The sequence below is a fragment of the Colletotrichum navitas genome (genome assembly GCF_030913465.1).
Source record: "Colletotrichum navitas strain CBS 125086 chromosome Unknown LY79scaffold_24, whole genome shotgun sequence".
Lineage (NCBI taxonomy): Eukaryota > Fungi > Ascomycota > Sordariomycetes > Glomerellales > Glomerellaceae > Colletotrichum > Colletotrichum navitas.
The window spans coordinates 399,070-413,118 of record NW_026850570.1 but is presented as its reverse complement, the minus strand read 5'-3'; the positions used below and the strand labels follow the sequence as shown (position 1 = coordinate 413,118).

The 14,049-nt window shown below is 55.8% G+C and overlaps 4 protein-coding genes across 4 annotated transcripts; 2 read left to right on the top strand and 2 right to left on the bottom strand.

The window, feature by feature from the left end:
• Positions 1-1,220: 1,220 nt before the first annotated feature.
• LY79DRAFT_514061 (major facilitator superfamily transporter) lies at positions 1,221-3,025 on the bottom strand (the record flags this gene model as incomplete). The annotated part of the gene is made up of 5 exons (XM_060554558.1): positions 1,221-1,946; positions 1,995-2,167; positions 2,289-2,601; positions 2,740-2,793; positions 2,864-3,025. The coding sequence occupies 5 exons, from the start codon at positions 3,023-3,025 to the stop codon at positions 1,221-1,223; spliced, it is 1,428 nt and encodes a 475-aa protein (XP_060414982.1).
• Positions 3,026-3,759: 734 nt separating this feature from the next.
• LY79DRAFT_551695 (uncharacterized protein) lies at positions 3,760-6,150 on the bottom strand. The gene is made up of 3 exons (XM_060557671.1): positions 5,950-6,150; positions 4,597-5,823; positions 3,760-4,529 (listed from the first exon to the last, which is right to left on the bottom strand). Exons 1-3 carry the CDS (start codon positions 6,059-6,061, stop codon positions 3,862-3,864), a joined length of 2,007 nt encoding a protein of 668 aa, XP_060414981.1. The 5' UTR covers positions 6,062-6,150; the 3' UTR covers positions 3,760-3,861.
• A 113-nt stretch (positions 6,151-6,263) lies between these two features.
• On the top strand, positions 6,264-10,622 carry LY79DRAFT_551691 (uncharacterized protein). Its single transcript, XM_060557670.1, has 4 exons — positions 6,264-6,930; positions 6,994-7,478; positions 7,535-8,167; positions 8,225-10,622. Exons 1-4 carry the CDS (start codon positions 6,651-6,653, stop codon positions 10,235-10,237), a joined length of 3,411 nt encoding a protein of 1,136 aa, XP_060414980.1. The 5' UTR covers positions 6,264-6,650; the 3' UTR covers positions 10,238-10,622.
• Positions 10,601-12,798, top strand: LY79DRAFT_551686 (uncharacterized protein). Its single transcript, XM_060557669.1, has one exon. It carries the CDS (start codon positions 10,865-10,867, stop codon positions 12,521-12,523), a length of 1,659 nt encoding a protein of 552 aa, XP_060414979.1. The 5' UTR covers positions 10,601-10,864; the 3' UTR covers positions 12,524-12,798.
• The last annotated feature ends 1,251 nt before the right edge of the window (positions 12,799-14,049 follow it).

Here is a 14,049-nt window from a genome sequence, read left to right as displayed (position 1 = left end):
CTATGATTGGCGGCTTACTATGATTGGCGGCTTGCCATGCATGTACGTTGATTTAACTTTCTTTAATATAAAACTAGTTATTTCCAAAATCATGCTTTCTAATGTTCTAATCAGTCAGTCTTTGTAAAGTAATACTCTAAGTATCGCTCATACCGATAGAACTATTAATACTTGGGTAAACAGCATTTCCATCACCGTGTCCACTAGGTCAATTCGGCTTTAGCTAATGCATAAGCAAACTCGAGTATCGCAGCCGCCGAAAGACTAAGCCTCTCATAGAAGGCGGTCAATCCACCCATCCACCTTGCTTACTGGTCCTTACACCCAAACTTCCTACTGACATACTGTACTTAACTAACCCATGCTTTTGCCAGTATCTGATCCCTGTTTCTGCCAGCACGCCAGTTGACACGGTTAACTAGGTGATGGATTGGTTTCCCTCTAAGCTAGAGAGCTACAGCTGACGACACCTGGTCTTATTGACTGATGCCAGGTGGGCCGACCAGTATTAGGCCATTTGTTCTGTGACACCAGTCTCTTTTCAGCGGCCACTACAGCCTTTCTCGTTAGCTAAGAGCCTCAACGTGCATATGTCGACAGGTTCTGGGTTTCTTGTTCACCCCGATAATGACCTGCAACGTCCAACAACGCGTAAGGCGTGCCCAATAGAGCAGTATTACCTCCTATACAAAGAAAGTACCAGACATCAGGCATGCAACGATCGATGCCGCAAAATACTACAGACGACAGACGGATTGGCTCCCTGGCATCCGTAGCCTTAACTTTGCTTGCGAGCCGTGGCAATCTTCTTGTACCCCTGGGATTGAGTTGCCGAATGGGACCCTGCTGGGGGACCTTTTTGATCATTGTTGTCCACTGTCGAGACGACACCACAAAAGTCTTCGGACGGGAGCGTCGAGCCTTGGGCTTTTGAGATATATGGGCGCAGAACACAGCTTGTGACCTGATCGGCAGCTCGGACAGCGCTTGGATCAATAACGCCGCCGTCTCATCATCGTGACACAAGCCCCGGGGATCGTATCATCGTGCAAAGCCAGTGGGAAAGCCGCGCGGGGCGTCATGTATTACTAGCCAGGCCGATAAGCCTAGCTCCATCACAGCATCGTGAAACCTATTCCTCAACCCAAAACCCATCGTATGCACATACATAACCCCGCCTCTCTCTGCCTGCTTTACCAGGGTGTTGTTGTTCTCTCTCTTCACCTCCGGTCCTCCTCTTCCTCCTCCTCCTCCTCGAGGGCCTCCCTCTCGGCCTTGGTCCCCTTCCAGTCGACCCAGCGGATGAACACGGGCATCAGCACGGCGATGACCATGCCGGCGCCCAGGAACGCGGCCGTGACGCCGAAGCCGACGCGGTACGCCGGCGCGTCCCGGCTCGGCCAGATCCGGCTGCCGTACACGCTCGAGAAGTTGCCAAAGGCGTTGACCATGGCCAGCACGATGGCCCGCTTCTCGGGCGGCAGGCTCACGACGCCGCTCGCCCACGACAGCACCAGCGGCAGCGCCGACCAGATGCCCGCCGCCACGAAGCAGATCATGACGTACCGCACCACGGGCGCCTGCACGGCGGCGCACACGACGCTGCACGCGAACCCCAGCGCCAGCGGCGCCGCCACGTGCCACCGCCGCTCCGCGCGCCGGTCCGAGCTCCACGCCACGGCGTTGAGGCACACGGACGCCACGGCGTACACGGGCACCGTCATGTACTGCGCCGTCACCGTGTCGTAGCCCAGCGTCAGCGTGATGGTCGGGATGAAGTACGAGATGGTGCCGGCGCCGACGTCGAGCATGAAGAGCAGCACGAAGGCGTACGTCCGCGGGTCCGCCACCGCCGCCACGAAGGCGTTCCAGTGCGAGAGCCGCCTCCGGTTCTGCCCGCCCGAGGCGATGCCGTCGGCGACGATGCGGATGCTCGCAAGCTGGCGCTGCGCCGGCGTCAGCTGCCGCGCGGTGCTGGGGTAGTCGAGGAGCACGAAAAACGCGACGAGGGCAACGCCGACTGTGGCCACACCTTCGACGATGAACAACCAGCGCCATCCGGCGATGCCGTGCGCGTCATGGAGGTTCGACGTGATGGCGCCGGCGAGCAGGCCGCCGAAGGCGCCGGAGAGGACGGCGGCCGTGTAGAAGATAGCGAAACGCTTGCCTGCAGATGGTCAGCCCTTGCGCGCCCCTTGAACCGTTTTTTTGTGAAGGTTGCGTCGATACGTAGCAGGACGCGCGCGCGGGGGAGGTTTGGGTGGTTTGGGGGGGCACATTTCACATACCCAGCTCAGCCCTGGTGTACCAACAGCTCAGGAGATACAAGACGCCGGGGAAGAAACCGGCCTCGACGCACCCGAGGACGAAGCGGAACCCCAGCAGCGCGCCGTAGCTCTTGGAGATGGACATGAGGGCGCTCAGCGCGCCCCAGACGAGCATGATGCCCGGGAGGAAGACGGACGGCCGGCTGCGGCTGAGGATCATGTTCGAGGGCACCTCGCAGATGAGGTACCCGAAGAAGAAGATGGATAGCACCCAGGCGTACCCGTCGTCGGTGAGGCTGAGATCCTTTTGCATCCCCGCAATCTTGGCATTTCCCTGTAGTTCACGCGCCGACAAACGTCAGTGGTCTGGTCTGTGCTCTCTGTCGTCGGAAACTCTTTCAAAGAATCTTTCTCCCTCACCCCCCTATTCATGAAGGGAGAAGGAAAAAAGGAGGGGAAAAGGAGAACTTACAATGTTGGTGCGGTCCACGTAGTTCAGGATATACATGATCCAAAGTATAGGCATCTGGGTTCGGCCGTGTTAGGATCCGTCGACGACAGTAAAAGAAAAAAGCAAAGCGAGTCGCGACACGCACCAGAAACAGGTCAATCTTCTTCACGAGCTGCTTCTCCTCCCGCGTGCCGGGAACGTAGTTCCTCAGGGCCTCGGCGAGCTCGGCGTCCGCCTCGTCGACGACGGGCGCGTGTTTGTCTTCCTTCATCTCGAGAGACTGCTTCCGACCATTCTCGAAACTCATTTTTTCCTTCTCCGCGATGCACCCTCGCTGGGCGCTTTGTCACCGTCGTTCGTCCCTTGTGCCGCCCCTCCTTGACTCGTGGTGGTGACGGCGGCGGCGGCGGCGGCGGCTGAACCAAGAGGCTTAACCACCACAGTGGGTTGGCTATTGTGTGGAGATGTGAGCGAAAAATGCGTCACGCAATTGCCCTCTTCGTCGCAGATGGGGAACGGGCTTGAGGTTTGTTTAGGAGTCGCGAAGAGTCGACCGCGAGGTTGAGGGATGAAGCCTTCTACCCCATGCAAAAAACGGTGGTAATAACAGAAAGTTGGATATATATTCAAAGTGTTGGTCAAAGCGCGACTCATACCCGTCCGGGGTATTCCGACTTGCCCTCTCTTCCCCACGGGGTAAAGGATGGGTTGAGAGTGAAGGGGAGACAGCCGAGAAGGGGGATTCGAGGTGGATGTTCGATACCCGCGGTGAGGAGCCGTCCGTCTGGGGCGGACGCGAAGGAATGGCCTCCCATCTGGTTGAGATCAGCCGATGGTCCATCATCGCAGCGCTAAACGAGGCATGATTGGACTGCAAACGTCGCGAGATGATCCGGATCCACGCAGAGACGGCTCCCCTCCCCCCCAGGGCGGACTTCTTCCCGAGCCTCAACGACAAGAGGGGACAGCGGCCTTCAGCCCGAGCCATCTGCATCCGGGTTTGGTCCCACCATTTGATTTCCCCGCGATCAACAACACAAGCATCACGAACGCTGCATATCAGGTGGGGATGGGGGAAAAAAAGCCACAAATGAATAGGGCGCCATGGCGTCTGTCATCTCAGTAGGGTGACAATATTGTCATTCAGCCAGGCATTTGTGAGTTTAGCAAGTCTAGCATGTTGAGCGGGTATTGCTCAGGGCCCATTCCATAGTTGTTCATCATCTCCCCGCTGAACATCCATTGGTTCCAATCCTGGCCGATATCCCCCTCGTTCCAGACCTGAGAGATAGGCTGGCCCGGTTGAGCGGGTTGCCCCGGCTGGCTCCCGGCAATGTACTGCCTCTCCTGGGGACCTCGTTCTTTGAACTTATCAAGCATGGTGCTGAGACCGCGTCCGATGTAGTGTGCAACGTGACGGGCACAACGATTCGTCTCCTCCAGCAGCTGGACGACACGCTCGATGAGGTCGACTACTTCGTTGTAACGAACGTTTAGCCTCGCGGGCTTCCACTGAGCGTGAACCTTCATGAGGAACATGGCAGCATAGGCAATGGTGGTAAGAAGGTAGAGCGGCACTCCGATGACGGCCCTGCGCATGTCGGCATCTGTCAAGATCAGCTCTAACGCGGCAGACGCGCTTGCGATGGCGAGGTTGATGAACTCGCGGCGCTCATCAGACATGGCGTATTGGTCCGACGGGTTCGACGGGTTGAGACCTCGCAGACAGATGGAAAACAACAAGAGACGGGCAAAGTGGTAGTGAAGGATGACGCCCTTGGCAGGGTACTGTGCTATGTGCTTGTCCGGCACTTGCCACAATGTTAGCCGACGTCCTGTCGTGTCAGGGAGAGAGCAGGGCTGATGATGCTTTCTTACCTAGCCGAGTTTCCCATTGGAGCTTCCATCGAGCGAGGTCGGCGTCGTATCTCTTCAGTGCTTCAAACTCATCTCTGGCAACTTGCCTCGATGTGTCTGGGCCAAATGTGTGGAAAACCCGACTCAAAATAATAAAGACACCAACCTGGCTATGTAGACGGAAGTCGGCTTGCGTAATGCCTGGCAACGTGAGAAAAGCTTCATGATGGGCAATGGTCGCATCCTCGTTTATGACGGGAGGCCTGCCGTACGCGATGCTGAAGTGGTGGTCGCACACATAGAGCAAGTACCACAGCCTTGCCTTCTCGACATGCTGCGGTCCTTTATTGAGAGCCTTGGCGCAGAACTGGTGAAGGTTCAACTCGGTAGCGATACGCACAGCGAGACCAGACACCTTCCAACTGATGTCCGAGAGCCAGAAGGCGCCGATGCACAGCCCCCTGACGTCGTCAAGGCTATGGTATCGGTCGAACATGGTCTGGCTGGCTAGCTCGAGAAAGGTGGGGTAGCAGATGTCAAAGGCACGGCCGTCATCTTGCTCGTGTAGCGCCGTCACGGCGAGGATGGCAGCCGTGAGAAGAGGCGAGGACATGCGCGTCGCGGTGAGGCTGTCGTGAACCAGCGCGATGCCTCCCCAAAGGTACGCATTGAGTGTCCCGCGGAAGGTGGAGAAGAGCTGCTCCGCCTCCTCAACGCTAAACTTGCCCTGTGCAATGAAGTCGGGCTCCTGCGCTCGGCTTGACGGGAGGCGAACCCGGGCTCCCGGGTCGCTCCGGATGTTCCGCAGCTTCGTCACCTCGAAGAGGCTGGCCATTGGCGCGCTTACTATGGCCTGGTCCTCGCCGTTGTCTGGCGCCGTCTGCTCGGGAGAGTTCTCCCTCGTCATGGCTGTGACGTCCGGAGGCCGAACCGGAGACGGACCCGTGCCGGGACTGCTTTGTGATACGGTAATGTTGACAGGACTCTGAGACATGCCCGTAGCGTCGTGCTGATAAGACTGGACGGGGGCAAGCTGTGGCAGATTCAAGGCCCGCCTGACCTCCACCATGGACGCTTGTAGCGTCTGGAGCTGCATCTCCATCTTGGTCTTCCACTCATTCTCGCTGTCGAGCAAGGTTTGGAGACTCTTATTGACAACACACTGCAGGCCAAGGCGGGCGCATCGAGCGCACTGGTTCTGGCCGGGCTCAATGCCGCACTTGATCTTGCGGTTCTGGCATTCTTGGCCTATCTCTCTTTGGATCAGCGGCTATTCCCCTCCTGTATGGCATGGCCGGGGAGGCAAGAAAAGGGAGTTGGTCGATCGATGGAGGGTTTAGCCCGAGAAGAATCGCGCGCAATGCTGGTACTCACAAGCTCGGATTTTTCTCGAGATCTTTGGCAGGTGAACCGGCTGACCGGAGGCGGCTCCCGAGGCAGAAGAAGACGGAGTCTTGTCCGGACCGTCAATTCTGGCACGTTTCATGGTCCAAAAGGGTCCGCAGGATAGAAGTCCGGGTGCGTTTTTCTGGGCCTTGGAAAGGGAAAAGGTGGACGAGGTGGACAAGATGGAGGGCGGGAAGATGGCCGAGGGGAGAAAAGAGGGAAAAGACACGCGTATCTGCTATGTTTATAAGCGGGGCGGACTTCTCACCGTGCGGGGTAAAAACACTAGTTTCTACATGCTCCAGCGGCACAACATGGTGACATGGTGACATGGTGGACGGATATCTCGATCCTCCCTCCCACGAACTACACACTCCATCCCTCCCTCTCTTGGCCGGCCGTCCGCTTTCTGTCTCATGCCCCCCGGGTTCCACATTTTGTGTGGTGGCTACGTAGTACCTATGCGTGTGTTCCACCTCGGTTGTTATCTTCCACCCGACAAGGCTCTCCCCAGATCTCCGTCCCTCGCGGTTGGTTTGCCGAGCATGTGCCCTGTCCGTCTGTCTGGGGAACCTGGGTGCTATAAGACGACTGGACCTCCGAAATGCCCATTTTCGAGTCAAGTACTCGTGGTTGCGGAATAACCATCGCCGACGACTCTGGGCAACACGCCACCACCGTAAATCGAGATGGCTTCCCCCGACACTCAGTCGACACGCGTCGGCTTCATTGGCCTGGGTGCCATGGGCTTCGGCATGGCGTGTAATCTTGCAAAGAAGCCCTCGTATAGAGTGCAGGGCTACGATGTCTATCCGCCAAGCGCAAAGAAGTTTGTTGCGCAAGCGGGTGGTGTCGTGGGCCAGTCACCCAGAGAGGTGGCGGAAACCAGCGATATCCTAGTCTGCATGGCTGTGAATGCTGAGCAAATTGATGATATACTCTTCAATAATGAGACGGGTGCCGTGCAAAGTGAGTCTTCTCATGCATCACCAGCCCCTCGGCCGGGCCGGGCTGCTAACCTCATTCCCGCAGCATTACCGGAGAATGCCACCGTGCTCATCTGCTCAACCGTGCCGCCTACATACCATGAGGTGCTAGCACCCCGCATCGCGGCAATGGGCCGACACGATGTTCTAGTCGTTGACAGTCCCGTATCCGGTGGCACGAAGCGTGCAGCCGAAGGTGCACTTAGCATTTTTGCTTCCGGGGCCCCCGAGGCATTGCAGCGCGCAGATCGAGTCTTGCGCGACATGTCCGAAAAGCTCTACGTCATTCCCGGTGGACCAGGGGCTGGCAGCAAGATCAAGATGGTCAATCAGCTCCTGGTTGGGACGCATATTGCAGCTGCATCCGAGGCCATGGGTCTGGCAGCTAAGGCGGGCCTGAACACCCGTGAAGTATACAACATCATCACAAACGCCGCGGGTAACTCGTGGGCCTTTGAAAATCGCGTACCGCACATGCTCGATGGGGATTGGACTCCTCTGTCTGCTCTTAATATTTTTGTCAAAGACATGGTGAGCCTCCCTCTTCTTGTCAGACGTAAGAGTCATGAGCTGACGGGTCTGAACAGGGTATCGTCGTGTCTACCGCAAGAGCTCTGCAATTCCCCGCCCCTCTCGCTTCGGTGGCAGAGCAGTTATACATCTCTGGAGCTGCTCAGGGCTATGGCGCCGAGGATGATTCCGGCCTTGTCCGGATATTCCTCCCTGGCCAGCAGAACATCGTCAAAGATCAGGCCGTTCAACTCAACAAACAAGAGAAGCTGACACCGAGCACCACACCTATGGAGATTTCAAAAGTCGGTATGGTTGGCCTGGGAGCAATGGGCCAGGGCATGGCAGCCTCACTTCTTCGCTCTGGATTCGCTGTCCACGGTTATGATGTGTACGAGCCCGCCATCGATAAGTTCTTGGCCAACGGAGGCAACGCTTCGAAGGCCGATAGCCCCGCCGTGGCCGCCAAGGGTGCAGACATCCTAGTTGTGATGGTGCAGAACGCGGCACAAGCTGACGATGTCCTTTTCGGCTCCGGCAAGGCTGCCGAGTCATTGCCCGACGGTGCCATCGTCATCCTGAGCTCGACGGTGCCGCCCTCATTTGTGCGAGAGCTGGAGAGCAAACTGGCCAACCTCGGCAAGGGGATCAAGCTCATTGATGCCCCAGTCAGTGGCGGCGTTGTGCGCGCTGCGAACGGCACACTTACGGTAGGCAGCCTTTGACGTTGGGCGAAGACGGGTGCGATGGATGCTAATGGTTCGTAGATCATTTGCTCTGGCGACGATGCCGTGCTTTCCAAGGCGAACGGCCCATTGCTGGCCATGACAGGAACCCCGAGAAACCTGTGCCATGTACAAGGAGGCGTCGGCGCCGCTTCCTCTGTCAAGTTGATTAACCAGTTGCTGGCTGGTGTTCACATCGCTGCTGCCGCCGAAGCGATGGCGTTTGCCGCCCGCCTCGGACTCGACACACGACGTGCGTTCGAAATCCTCGGGAGTGCGGCAGCATGGAGTTGGATGTTTGAGAACAGAGTACCCCAGATGCTTGACGGCGACTGGACGCCGCATTCGGCCCTTGCCATTTTTGTCAAGGACCTCGGCATCGTTCTTGACGAAGCGAAGCGCCTGACCTACTTCGCTCCAGTATCATCGGCAGCCCACACCCTGTACCTCTCAGGGGCTTCTCACGGATGGACCAAGGAGTCGGATGCAGGCGTCGTTAGGCTGTGGGAGTTAGCTGGGCTCTCCGTCTCAGGCAACGCTGGCCCAAAGACCGAGCAGGCCAATGGAAAGGCCGACAAAAGCTCCGAGGTTGGAGCAGGCCAAGAGGAAGCTCTCCCAGCGCAGAAAACGATCGATTCTTTGCCCGATGAGTTCTCGGGAGACGTAATTAGCTCAACACGAAAGGTCGTCGACAACGGCGAAGTACCAGTCCTCGTGGTGCTCGACGACGATCCAACAGGTACGCAGACTTGCCACAACATCGATGTCTTGGCCGTTTGGGATGTGGCAACACTGGAGTACGAATTCAGCCTCAACCCAACGGGTTTCTTCATTCTCACCAATTCCCGAGCCCTACCTTCCGCCGAAGCAAAGCAGCTTATCCTTGAGATCTGCCAGAACGTCAAGGAAGCGGCCGAGAGGTCCAACAAGGCATTCGAGATTGTCCTTCGCGGAGACTCGACCTTGCGAGGACACCTTCCTGAGGAGCCCGAGGCAGCCGAGGAAGCGCTCGGCAAGTTTGATGCGTGGGTAATCACACCGTTCTTTTACCAGGGTGGCAGATACACCATCGACGATGTGCACTACGTCAAGGAGAACGACGTGTTGGTTCCTGCAAGCCAAACACCATTTGCCCAAGACGCGACTTTCGGTTACAAGAACTCTAACTTGCGGAAATACGTGCTGGAGAAGTGCGGTTCGCGGTTTGACGATTCGTCATTCCTTTCCGTCACGCTAGATGATATCCGGATCGGAGGACCCGCAGGCGTCACGAAGAAGCTCCTCTCGGTAGCGCCCGGCTCAAACACGGTTGTCATTGTCAACGCCGCTGCCGAGTCTGACATGCATGTCTTTGTGGCGGGTCTGCTTGAGGCGGAGAAGGAGGGAAGACGGTACCTTTACCGCACAGGTGCCGCCTTTGTCTCTTCTCGGCTGGGAATCACAGGAATCCCGCCTCTAACGATGGCCGACCTCGGAGTGTCGGTCAAAGAGGGAACCAAGCAGCCGGGGGGGTTGATAGTTGCTGGCTCGTATGTTCCGAAGACGACAGCACAGCTCAAGGTCCTCCGGGAGAGGCGAGGCGACAAGCTCAGTGTCATTGAGCTTGACGTTGCTGAACTGATCGCGTCTGCCGAGGCGGCGGAAAAGGTGGTTACGGCAGCGGCAGCCGAAACGGCGTCGAGGCTGGCGGCGGGCGAGGATGTTCTTGTCATGACATCACGAAAGCTGATCAAGGGAGACGATGCGCTCAGCTCGCTCCAGATCGGATCCAGGGTGGCGCGTGCCCTGGTTCAGCTGGTAGAGAACATCGATGTTAGACCGCGGTATCTGATTGCGAAGGGTGGCATCACTTCGTCAGATGCGGCGACCAAGGGATTAAGGATGAGAAGGGCGCGCATCTTGGGCCAAGCTGCACCTGGTGTTCCCTTGTGGAGGTGTGAGGAGGAAACGAGTCGGCATCGTGGAGTGCCGTATGTCGTATTTCCGGGGAACGTTGGCAGTGACAGCACCCTCGCCGAAGTTGTTGAGTCGTGGTCGATCGAGAATGTTGTTTGATTGGCGGGCTGTTTCTCCTCGTCTTTTCCTGGTGCAAACTTGGTTAGTAGCGATGCAAGCGTAGCATACATAACTGTGGGTGCATACCAAGCCACAGTCAGTACCTCGGCTACCGAGCAGAGAAATCTAATTTGACGATGGCGAACTCATAGACAAAATCAGCCCAGGTGTTTGTGTTGGTGTATTGCAGAAGTCCAAGTCACGGCATCCGTACATGGGAGGGAGTAGTAGGGAAGTCGACATGACATGACAGGTACCAAAGTATCTATCGCGGCGCATCACGTGATGGATCACGTGACGTTTGTCTCCTTCCCTCAAACTCCCACTCGAACCAACTAAACATATCAAAAATTGCTTCTTTTTTGGTAGCTTGAACCAACTCGACTTCCTCCTTACCCTTTGCTAGGAGTCTCTGTATCTGTGCCTCACCAATTTGGCGTCGTTTATTCCGTTTCCTCCACCGTGTGGCCCTTTTCCCCACGCCATGACTCATCCGACTCGGTTATTCCACCCTCATCCACTCGGCTCATCGACACATCACCACACGTTGCCGCCAAGCTAAACATTGCCAACCACTTTGAGGGCAAGAAACAGCATCACGCCCCCGTAATAGGTCTATGCTCGCTCATGGAACTGGATCAGGATGGGGGCCGCACAACCTTGCCTTTGTCTGAGGAGGGTGCCGAGTCCCAAGATCTGACCAGGACAGCCCACGATCTCATAAAGCGGACCGCGACGCTATGCGAGGAGCTGGAACATTTGCGCCATGCCGTCGAGGCGCAAGCAACGAAAGTGAATAACCACTGGCACGCCTACATCCCCGGGTTCAGCACCTTCTGGCAAGCCAACATGAACCAACATCACCGCGCCAAGTCTCTGCTACAGCGATGTCAGGAGTCTACCGAGCCTGGCTCCGAAGCCGAGGGATCCTTGTCTCGAGACTTTAGGCTGTTGGAAGGAGAGCTTTCATCCTATGAGAATCACTGGTTGGCGATTAAGAAGTGCCGTTCAGTTACCTGGTTCCGTTTCGCCGTGCCCTACTCGAAGCAGGGCGTCCAGAACTCTGTCTTTGTCAGTGCCATTGTCGAGAATGGACACGAGTGGATGCGAGTCCTCAGCGCGACCGAAAAGGCTCTTCTGGTTCAGATGGCCGAGGCAGACTTTCCCTGGGACGCCCCCGATGACGAGGATGACGATGTAGAACTAGCAGAGGTTCTCGACGATGACGAAACACAGATCGAGGTCCTGAAATGTGCCAAGCAGCTTTTGGCGGCCGCCCGCAACATCCATGGCGGATACAGGCATCGGATACGTATTGTCCTTCCCAACATCCGTCGTGGCAAAGTTCCCGCCATAGACAGGTTCTTGAAGGGCATTGCAAATCTGGGTGACGAGGCAATTTCTCTTGACCTGGAATGCGCCGATGAGACCCAAACCCCGCCTCCGCCCCTCGAGATAGCCATCTCAAATCTCCTCAGTCTTGGGAACAATACAGATGCGCCACCATTGACTCCTATTCTTAATATCGACACGTCCATCTTAGTTGCTTTGACCACGGACATCTCTCACAATCATAGCTCACAGAGAAAGTGGCGCCCCAAGATTCTGGAAGACGTAGCGGATGAGGCGGAGCATGGTCCCAGGCTCCCTAAATCTCTGTACCCTGTCCTCCGTGGCCACACGCTCGTCTGTACACGTGAGGCTGCAGAGACGTGTCTTCGAATGGTGTACGATGCTTCTACGGAATCGGAAGTCGCCAGAGTGGAAATTCTCTTGGGGCAGGAGACCACCAGGGGGAAACAAGACGATAAACTGGCCTTTCTCGAGCGAGTTCTGAGGCAAGACGGCTGGCCTTGGGAGGAAAAGGACGACGGGGTAACTGAGGGTCGACGCCGGCGCCTAGTCTCCGAGTTGCAGAAGTTCTCTTGCCACCAAGTACCAGATGACTTGCAGCTGCCAATCCGCATCATGGAGGACTTCCGCAGGAAGCATGTGGAAGGGGAAGTTCACAAGGGGACGCTGCCCAAGGTAGTCCTTGCGGTAGAGCCAACCCTCAACGAAACAAACTGCTCCTCGTTCCTGTTCGGCTGGAAGACAGGCCATACAACCATCACTTGCAACCGTCACGCCGTGAGACGGTTGGGCAATCTCGTTAAGAAGATGCGGTGGTCTCGAGACGCTGAGACGGCTCCCATCATCGCCCTCGACTGGGCGAGGGGCCTATCCAAGATCCCGTTTCCTGGAGAGGTTTTGGTGGATGCTCCGCTGAAGTCGGATCTACGATAAGATGCTGCCGTACTCCGGCCTACCTCTGAAAGTCCGCGTATACCCGTATCCTCTCATCAAATGCAAAATCCGCACGGGCCACGGGCTGCTGGAAAGGGGTAAGCGGGCTGGCAGAAACAGGGATCTAGATGTGGCAAAAGCAGGGGTTAGTCATGTACGTCAGCAGCAAGTTAGGTAGCAAGGGCCAGCAAACAGACTTATATAAAGTTATGGTTGGCATTGGATTTCCTCCTACCCACCCACCTAGCTCTAGATCCCCTACGGCCTTATTGAACTACTTTCAATGGGTTGCTGGACGTCTTTAACTAGAGACATACATTCTTTACTGTCGTTATCTGCATTAACGTTCGTTATCTCTTGACGACCTTGAGCGATTTCCTTCTTGATGACGGTGTTGCAATTGAAGTTATCCTAACTATCCTATAACATCTTCTTATTTGGTATGTCCTTAATCCGAATCTTGTCAATGTCGTTTCCATCTGGGTTACCACTAATCCCACACTGACGAAAGGATTGCCGGACCATCTTACTCCTTCCAGCTAGGCGACGGGTAGCTGTTGCAACAGTATGGGTAACCATGATGCGTTTCATTGACGTTGACCACTTGATGGGTATGGGTTGAATGGGCAGGCTGGGCTGGCAGGCGGCAGCTTGCTCCATTCGCCACGTATATTCGTCTGTTGCTTCGGATAACCACTGCTTGAAGGGCTTGTTGATAGCAGTATCCAGAGGTTGAAGGAGGGAGGTTATGCCTGGCGATATAAGGCTAGGCGTAACGTGATGAGAGCGAAGTCGTGATAGTATAGAAGGGGTCTTGTGAAAGGTTGCAACGTCCATAACTAATAGGTAGTCTTGCCTATTAACAAGGGGGAAAATTCATTAATTAACCACTGGTCATTTTCTTGCGTAACGGAGGTGTGATGGAGATATTCGAGTTGACCTCGCCCAGCGGCGGGCGGTCAGGCATCGTGAATAACGTGGGGGGTTGGTGGGTTGGTGGGTTGGTGGGTTGGTTGATGGGTTGGCGAAGTTGACCGTAGATAGGCGGGCTGGCTGGCTAGCAAGAGGGCAACTGGGTGGGTGGATGGGTGGGTTGACCGCTTTCTATATAGGGCTAGCGTGTGGCCTGTGCGTATTTTGCATCTGATGTGAGGATACGGTACGTATGGGATTTCACTTCATCCATTCATGATGAGATGATGATGCTGATGATGATGATGATGATGATGAGAGTATTTAACGCCTGGTTAGTCTATCTAGGTAGCACAATGCGCCTGCTCAGTCTATCTCTACTGCTAGCCCAGGACCGAATTCATGATGAGAAACCTACCATGCATAATGACAAAAAGAAAAGATCCCCAGCAGATGTAGAACAACCTGCATGTCGATAACCCAACAAAAACGCCACTTTTTTTTGTAAAAAAAAAAAAAAAAAAAAAAAAAAAAAAAAAGCTACTTAATGCATGTGAATGGAGAGTATGATTTCGCGTCAGTGGCGGCCTCTATCCGATGTTAAACTCGATCCG